Source organism: Epinephelus lanceolatus, chromosome 13 (assembly GCF_041903045.1).
Source record: "Epinephelus lanceolatus isolate andai-2023 chromosome 13, ASM4190304v1, whole genome shotgun sequence".
Taxonomy (NCBI): Eukaryota; Metazoa; Chordata; class Actinopteri; order Perciformes; family Serranidae; genus Epinephelus; species Epinephelus lanceolatus.
Window position 1 is genome coordinate 10,880,917 of NC_135746.1, and position 8,985 is coordinate 10,889,901.

Sequence of the window (8,985 nt, forward strand, 5' to 3'; positions counted from 1 at the left end):
CCCTGTTGCAGGAGAGATGGTGAGGTATTTAAACCCAAGAGCATGGTGACTACTGTCAGGAGAAGATGACAGCATCACACTCTGGGAACGACATGCTAGATAAACAGATAAAAGTGGGCACAATAACAGAGAAGAAAGCATAGCTATCAGCTACAGCTGGAAATTTAGGCCTCACTTAAGTGTTCCTACAGGAAAAGTCCACTTAGAAGCATCAAAATTCTTTTTGGAGTTGCTAAATATGTTTAAAATTAAGAATACTCTGACTGAAGTAGGAAGCTGAGTCTGTACAAGAATTTGGTTGAGCTCTACCATTGCTGAGAAAAGGAGTGGTCATATACACCACCCTGCCAGGCGCTTGTTTTGCTGACAGATGATGAAAAACAGCTGAATGAGGTGAGAAAGGTTAAAACAAGATGGACAACCACATGTTCAAGTTTATGCATGTATGGGTTGTGACTGGGCACATTTTTTTTTTAGCAGACCTATAAACTCAAATTTGTGAATGTTTCCTGCTGCAAATGGGTGTTCGAGTTACAACTGATGCAAACTTTTGACCTCATCTTTAACCGTTGCTATGGCAACACAGCTGACTTAGATCTCATATGTTTGAGGTGTGAAAGGTTGAATGCTTATCTGTTAATTCAGTGACATCACTCATCCCAGCGATGTGGGTGCAGGCCGTAAAAAGGAGATTTAGGCAAAAGATTTACAGCTAAAGGGCCATAAATTCAAGATGTGAGTGTGGGATGTGTATGCATTTTAACTGCTACCAGATGTAAACACAGCTCACTTATACATCTTCTCCACAAACACACACACACCTTGTCAGAGGAGTCAGCAGTGCCTGGTAGAGCCATCTCTCTGCACATGTGTCTGTGTAGCATGTCTGTGGAGAGAGGTTGTGCAATGCGTGTGTACAAGTAGACTGTATGTTTGATATCATAAAGATACTGTGTGTGAATGTGTGTGCAATTCATCATCTCACATCATGCTATTTCATTTATCAGGGCTTGACAGTAATGGTTGCCAGGTTGGTTGTATCAGTGACAGATGCTTTTTAATATATAGGCTATAAAAAATAGGGAGGCTAACAACAAAACATGCACTGAAGAATAAATAAATTTTTAATATTTGCTGCAATAGTGATATTTAAATACTGCCGTTATAGTCAAAACTGGACCAGCCAACGCTGCATGTGTATTGGTGCGTTCACTCGCATGCGCACAAGCATCTGTTTAAGAGCCCTGACCCACCAAGCCGACATTCTGCCGTTGGTCAATGTTGGGCCATTGTTGAGCCTTTGTTGCCCTTTTTTTGTAATTTAACCAGAAAAACCTCTTGAGATTAAAAATCTCTTTCTCAATAGTGTCCTGGTTGAGACAGGCAGCAACAGCCAGACAACGTAGACCAAAAAAAAAAAAAAAAAAACAGAATAAAAATGTACAGCTCTGAAACAAGAAATATAAAACACAAAATAAGATCACTACAAAGAAAAGCCAAAAAGTATGTTAATGTATACAAGAAGCGAATCGTAAAAACGCAAAAAATGGCAACTATACATTACAAAGACGGGCAAAGATACACCGTGACATCGGCATACAAAAATTTGTATACAAAAATCCTGCAACAGTGATTTGAGGAACCAATGAGTGCATCTTTAAGTCCCTCTGCAGAAGATTCCACATAAAAGCAGCTGCATACAAGGCACTCTTGCCAAACTCTATACGTATCCTCGGTACAGACACTAAAAACACGCTCTGAGAATGGAGAGCAGAGCCATTTTCAATTTTTCGCTTAAAGTACACACATAAATATGTTGGAAGTAGGCCAAGAATAGCTTTGTAAACATGAGAACGCCAGTGAAGACTTCTACGAAATTGTAAAGAGAACCAGCTAACCCAAGCATACAGGACACAGTGATGAGTTAGTGGCTTACAGTTGGTAATGAACTGAATGAGTTATATTTGTGCTAGTTGGCCGTAGTCTTTGCGGTGTGTTTAGGTGCCAACTTTTGGCCGAGGCATAGGCAACATGAGGCGACGCAACAGTCGGCCTTTGTTGCCACTGGTTCTTTGATGTTGATCTGGTGTGTCTGAACCTTTAGAGATGATGTCAAAGTAAATTAATTTAGTTTAACTGTGGGGTGAAAAGTTTGGCTCATCGTCAACATCACAAACATGAAAAGTGAGTCAACCGACAAAGAACCAGATAAACCTGAAAGAAAAACGAGATGTAAATTTGTGAAGTCTTGGGAGGGTAAGCATCCTGGCATTTTGGAGCTAGATGGAAAATTATTCTTCAAGGCATGTACGACACACCTTGATAAGTAACGTTTCTAGTTCACTGATTAACTGATAAAACTTCCGATGCAAATTCTGTGAAGTATCAGAGAAAACACAACAGATTTTGTTTGCTTACTGTAATAAAAGCTCTTATTCGTTTGAGTCACATTTTCATTATTAAGCTCCAGTATCTTAATTACACAAAATATAAGGTGACTAAAATGCCCACCACATTTTCACTTTCGACAACCATAAGCTGATGCCTGGTTGCCAGCCTGGTAACCACTTTCAGAAATTTGCGTTGAGCCCTGTTGATCACATTCTGTGCAGTATGTTGTCAGTGGCACTTTTAAGATGATAACTTATCTGTCCAATCCAGCTGATTCAGCGTCCTCTAAAACTTCTAAATTCATTTAATTAATCAAAATCAGCCCCCTGAGAGTTGAAATATGGCTACATCTAGTTTAAACAGCCTTTTTGACATTTTGAAAATGTCAGAAATGGATTCTGCATCTTCAGTAACCCCCAAAACCACTCCAATACTGTCCAAATCCACCAAGCAGTTGCTGAAATATAGTCTACATAGGTGGTTATGCTAATCAGTGCTAGCGATGCTAATTTCCCAACATATTCAAGTTAGCATCCAGGAAATGCTGGGCACACATTCTGTACATTTCTAGCATAAAACTTTGGGGAGCTCAACATTTCCAGGTTCACATAGTTGGCAAGTAGACTCTCTGGAAGGCTCAAGTCTGATTTGAGGTACAGTGACAAATTTAGGCCAGAAAAAGTGTAATTTTCAAGATAGAAAAGTCAACTTGGGCTCAATTTGAAGCCTGTCAACTTGGGCAGTTCTCTAAGTGAGGCAGTGATAGCAAAGTGATGAAACATGATCATTTTAAATTAGAATCTGTCAAATGGACAGTAATTTTTTTGGTTTTTGGGGGATGTTGTGCGTAATATTTTGAAATAAAATGGCAGCAAGCCCCAGAATCTTAATGTGCTACTTTCCCCTTGGTGTCAGGATACTACTTGCCAAATTTCATACTTGTATGGCTATTTATTTATCGTAGCACCCTAATATTTGCATCATTTCGCCAGAAACATGTCCAAAAAAAGGGGTTTTGGGCCCCTTGAGACCACTCGGCCACAAGTTGTGGGTGCTTGTTATCAACTCGTGATTGCCCAAGGTATAGGCTAACGGGAAATAATTGTGGGAAAAAAAGGTAGCAGGACTGGACCTGACTCCCGGCCTATGAGACCTGTGAAATGAAACTGAAAATTCAAAAGGTACATGCTTCACCAACCCATGACCTCACAGTGACATTATATAACGTTTAAAGCACTGACGCACATTAAAATCTACCTGTGAGCACAGAAAATAGAAGACTATGACTAGACTAAATATAGTTCCTGTCATCCCAGCCAATTTGTCCTGTCACCTTGAAGGAGAAGTTGCGTTCTGTGGATGATTCACTCTCTGAAAGACTCAGAGTGTGAAATTTGCAGCAAAAAAGAAAAATCGATAAATTTCAGCCCTGAAATGAAGACAGGCTCAGATTACTGACCTCTGAATAACCGCGAGAGACTACATTACCCTCCACCAACATCTCTCGCCTCTCTGTCCATCTTCTCTTCCTCTGACAGACATTCATTCACATTTTATCACTTTCCTATTTCACACCAAGTCAAACACGATTTAAATAAACATCACTGTTGGAGCTTTTCCGACCTGCACTGCTCCCACATTTAAAGTCTGGGGCCCTGTGATGCGAAATGAAAGAGATGCTGACTGAGGGTTACTCAGCAGTTTGTGCATTCTGCATCTTAGTGTTACAATGCCGGTGGTGTGCCGTGGGGGGGTCAGGCTGCTGACTGGTGGGTGTTGTTGGTGAGAAAGAGAAACAAAAAGACAGGGAGAGAGGGAGAATCAGTGAGAGACAGAGGAGGAAGATGTCTGCACTGCCCTGTCTTGTAGCAGGAAGTCACTAACAGCATCCTCTCTCTGGCTTTCAAAGGCTTACTCCAGTAATCACCCACTATGCTCTGCAAGCCAGTGTGAGTGTGTGTTTATGAGTTTGTGTGTGTGTTTGTGAGGGGCATGTCGTTAGTAGCAGTCCTGCAGTTCAAAAGAGGCCCAACACCCTGCTGCTGATAATCTCCTGCTGTCACACATAAACACATACACCAACACCAGAGCACACAACTCTGTAGAAACACTATTTTTATAGTAAGTTTTATGCTAAATCTGAATTTGTTCATAATAAGGCACCCTTGTCCAGAATAATTTTAAATGGCTGAAGCACTATCGGTCATACCCTGGTAACAAAGAGTACTTAAGGTACTGATAAGCAAGCAAACACTGCTTTTCGCTTTTATCTAAATAAAGATAACTTGTATTAAAGGCACAGTTCACCCTTAAATCAAATATAAAACAGCCAAGATTTTCCAGCTATCTTAGCTGAATTTAGCCTTGACTCGGTTTCATGAAAGCAGAGGCATGGAAGATTTACTCCAGACCTGCTCCAGTCCAGGCTAGATTAATCCTTGTGGCTTATCTGCTGGAAACCAGTGTGTTTTTTCTGTGATTTTATGTTTGTATTTTGCCTTACTGATACTAGCTTGCATTGAAATACCACAGATACATATGACCACTCAGTTAAGTATTCATTCATTTCTGTAACCGCTTATCCTGTTAGGGGTCGCAGGGGGCTGGAGCCTATCCCAGCTGACATTGAGCGAGAGGCAGGGTACACCCTGGACAGGTCGCCAGACTGACGTGCATGTCTTTGGACTGTGGGAGGAAGCTGGAGTACCTGGATAAACCCACACTGACATGGGGAGAACATGCAGCTCTGCACAGAAGGGCTCCCTCACCCCAGGTATGAATACCCCACCCCAGGTTAGAACCAGAAACCCTCTTGCTGTGAGGCAACAGTGCTAACCACTGCTCCACTGTGCCACCCACTAAGTTAAGTACTATTATTATTTTTATAATTATTCCTGTGATAGTCATTGGCACTGTTATATTGTGTTTATGAAGACTGATGTTCATATTGTTGTCAGACAGGCATGCCCAAATCCATCCTGGGGGCCAATTGTGACTTGCGGATGGCTTTGAAACGGCTCTTGGCTTGTCTTCTAAAATATACTCTCAGTGGCCTCCCACACAACTAGGGTTGCGACGGTATTAGATTTTCATGGTATGATAACCGCCTAAGAAAACATCACGGTTTCACGTAATCATAGCATTACTTAATATATATTACTATCAGTGAGAATGACCCTTAAAGGAATGAAAATGGGAGGGTTATTTTTAGTTAAACAAACATTTTATTATTATAATTGGATGTATGTGTAAAAAGTCTCTCCTTTTTGAATTACTAAAATAAAGGGGAGATTCTCCTTCCAGTTGCGTCATTTCTTCAATATCGTAGATAAGCAAATGTACACAGTATGATAACCGTCAACTGTTAAATCACGATAGTATTGCTTGATCAAGCAAGTTCATGTTGCATTTCTCTGTTCACCTTGCGATGACAGAACTATCGTACAGTTTGTAGACATGCACCAACTAGGAACTATGCAGGTGGAACTGATATGCTTTCAGAAAGACATGGTAAACAAGCAAGCAAGCAGTTGGCTAACAGCAGATAACTCCTGCGAGGTGTCCACAGCAAAAAAGCGTGACGTCGACAGCAAGGGCTGCCACTTTCAGGAGCAGTGAAAAGTTGTATAGTTTTAGTTGCATTTGTCTCATTTGTATGTTTTTAATAACCCATATGATGTGAGGCGCAGCTGGCCCCGAGGTCACTTTATCGAATATGGCTCCCATTACAAAGAAGTTTGGACACCCCTGTTTGAGGTTTTATGAATATATTATTACAGATGTTGAAATTATTAAAAGTTGCTTATGAAGTTGCAAAGGTGTTTTCAGTTCAGCCAGTAATGAGGACAGTTTTTCAGCCTTTTCAAATCATGTTTACAGTGCCTTCACCACCTGAGGGTTACCCCAGACAGGGCTTGTGACATCACTGATGCCTGCGCTCATTGTTGAGGTTTTTAAGTGGGTTTTTTGGGCGTTTTGAGCACCACAAGCTGAGTGCCATCTAGTTCCATTATATTAGAGAGAAGGCAGATATCTCTACACTCAATATTTCCAATTCTCAGCAACTCACACCCAAACAGAAGAGCTACAGGTGGGAGGAAAAATGTGTATTTTAGATTCAGGGGTGAACTGTCCCTTCGAGCATTAAAGGCTAATTCTTATCTCCACCAGATGAGGTTTTATGAGCTAGTAGGTCCTTATTACAAACCCTGATGTGTCTTATCATCCATACACACACACATCAGGGAGGACTGCAGTGCCAGGCAGTGTGTGGGTGTGTGTGTTATGTTTGCTGTCATATAAACATTTTATGGATTCAGTAAAGCTTGTAGAGGTGTGGCTTCCTGCAGTTAGGCTGTGGGTGTATTTGTTTGGTTATCCTCCCTTTTTTTCCATATTGCTGATGGTTTACTATCCCATGAGCTCTTCTTCCTCTCTCTTCATAACAAACTGCCTAACTGGTGCAGCTCAGAGAGTGTAAAGTCAGTTTGGGTGTGTCATCCTCTCCCTGTCTATCTTTCTGGTGGCCTCATGTGTTGCGTGTGACTCCCCTTTCCATATGAACCTCTTCATATATGTGTATGTGTGTTGTTCCCCTCACCGTATGAAGCTTGTCTTGCCGGTGGAGTACTGTCCCACCAGTAGGACCATGGGCTTGTTGTCAAAGTCCGCATCCTCCAGAGCCGGGGAGTGGAACTCGTGGAACTTGTAGCTCTCCTCCAGCGGCAGGAGTTTGGTTTTGTAGAGCTTCTTCAGTCCGTCACTGACGGTCTGAAAGACCTCTGGCTCCTTCTTCCTCCGGTCGTCGGTTCCAAGCCAGCTGAACATGGCTGTTGGTTGCTTGTTAGGACTAGTGAAGCCTCTGATGGGTGTAACTGGTCGGAGATGCTGTTTTTGTCACTTTACTGACAGGTTATTGAGCTATCCTGAAAGGTCTGTGAATTTGGTATGTCCTTGAGATTTCCTTACATATACAATGGGAAGAGCTCCAAATTAAAACTATTAAAAAGTCAGATAAGCTGGAACTTAATTAAAAACAAATAACTTCAGATCCACCTTTAAATCCAAACAAAAATGACAGTTGGTGACATATACGCTCTAAAAATAATCTATATTGTTTTCTACAGGTTATGTTTTACTGGAAATATTCTCAAAAACAGATCAAATCTCCTTAAAAGTTTTGTTTTATCTTAAATCAGTCTCAAGATAATATATGTAGATGAAATGAAGTCAGTCTGTCCTTCCACACTGATGGGTGGTGACTGTTGCTGTTAATAATATAAAGGTTTAGTTTCTTATATTCAGCACAGTTGAAGGTTATTTTGTGTCCATTGATATCTACAACAATATTAAAATCCAAATTGTTGTATGTATTATATCAGAAATTAAACCTGACCCTTCAAATACACTCTCATCATCGAGTCCATCGGTCCTCCCCAGTCCAGGCCACTTCTGCTCCAGGGCCACAAAAACACAGCTTTCAATGAGTTTGTTGTTGTTTACCAGTCTATTTCGGTAAACAAACACTACCCAGAAAAAGCCTAAATCATTCCGCTCATGCACAACGTCACGTTACCGCTATTCAGTTTCGTCCAGCAGCTAGCGGAGGAATCCCAAAAATGATGCACCGAGCCGCTGTCACAGCTCGACCCCCGTTATTGTTCACCCGCTCCCGCTCCTCTGCCCACCAAACTACCCGGATCTCCTCCGGAGCTGAAATTATTTCTGTCGTTTCGGTTTTAAAAAATAAGAGTAGCCTGTTTAGCTAGCGGTTATTTTCTGTCACAGCGCGGCGCTGAGTGTAGCAGCAGCTGATGTCCAGCAGCTCAATTTAAATGCCGAGTTGAAGGAAACCCGACCCCGGCGGAAGTGCCCAACGCCTGGCAGCCCGACCCACCGAGGTCCCGCCCAGTGATGCTGGAGCTGAAGCAGAGCAGGAAGACGCCATGATGGTAGAGGGGAGATGGAGGAGCAGCCGTTAGACGACAGCGCGACACCTAACGGTTAATAAGGGGTTTCAACGTTTATCAACAGTCCAACGGTTTGTCATACATATATATTTTATATATTGAAACAATATGACATAACTGCAAGTCAGTGAACTTTACTTTTTCGAGCATTTCCCCCAAACTTGAATAACTGACCCAAAATGGCAGTTCACAGACACCTCGTCATTAGCAGGTAGCCTACATTTACTACTGCACTTGAATACAATTTTTAGGTACTTGTACTTTAACGTTACTTGAATGCTTCTGTTTTATGCTACTGTATACTTGTACCCCACTACACTACATCTTTGAGGGATGTACTGTAGCCTACTTTTAACTCCACTACATTTATTTGACTGTTGTAGATATCAGTCACTTTGTGGATTGAGATTAGTGACAGCAGTAATTATAAAATATACAATTAAAGAATAAAATGGAAAATTAGCCCACTTTTACCAGCTGTAACATGAAAGTGACACTGACATATAAATGCACAATTTATTTTATTTTATTTTATTTTATATTTTTATTTTTTACATAACATTTCCTGACATGGGACCCGATATAAGCCTACAAAATAAATAAATAAATAAATAAACAAAAATAA

At 41.1% G+C, this 8,985-nt stretch overlaps 1 protein-coding gene across 1 annotated transcript in view; it reads right to left on the reverse strand.

The window, feature by feature from the left end:
• The window catches only part of ehd3 (EH-domain containing 3), a 30,278-nt gene extending 22,018 nt beyond the window's left edge, over nucleotides 1-8,260 (reverse strand). Inside the window, exon 1 of the mRNA XM_033648316.2 lies at nucleotides 6,992-8,260. Coding sequence (XP_033504207.1) covers nucleotides 6,992-7,218 — 227 coding nt within the window. The 5' untranslated portion in view covers nucleotides 7,219-8,260. The remainder of the gene's footprint in view (nucleotides 1-6,991) is intronic.
• Nucleotides 8,261-8,985: the final 725 nt, after the last annotated feature.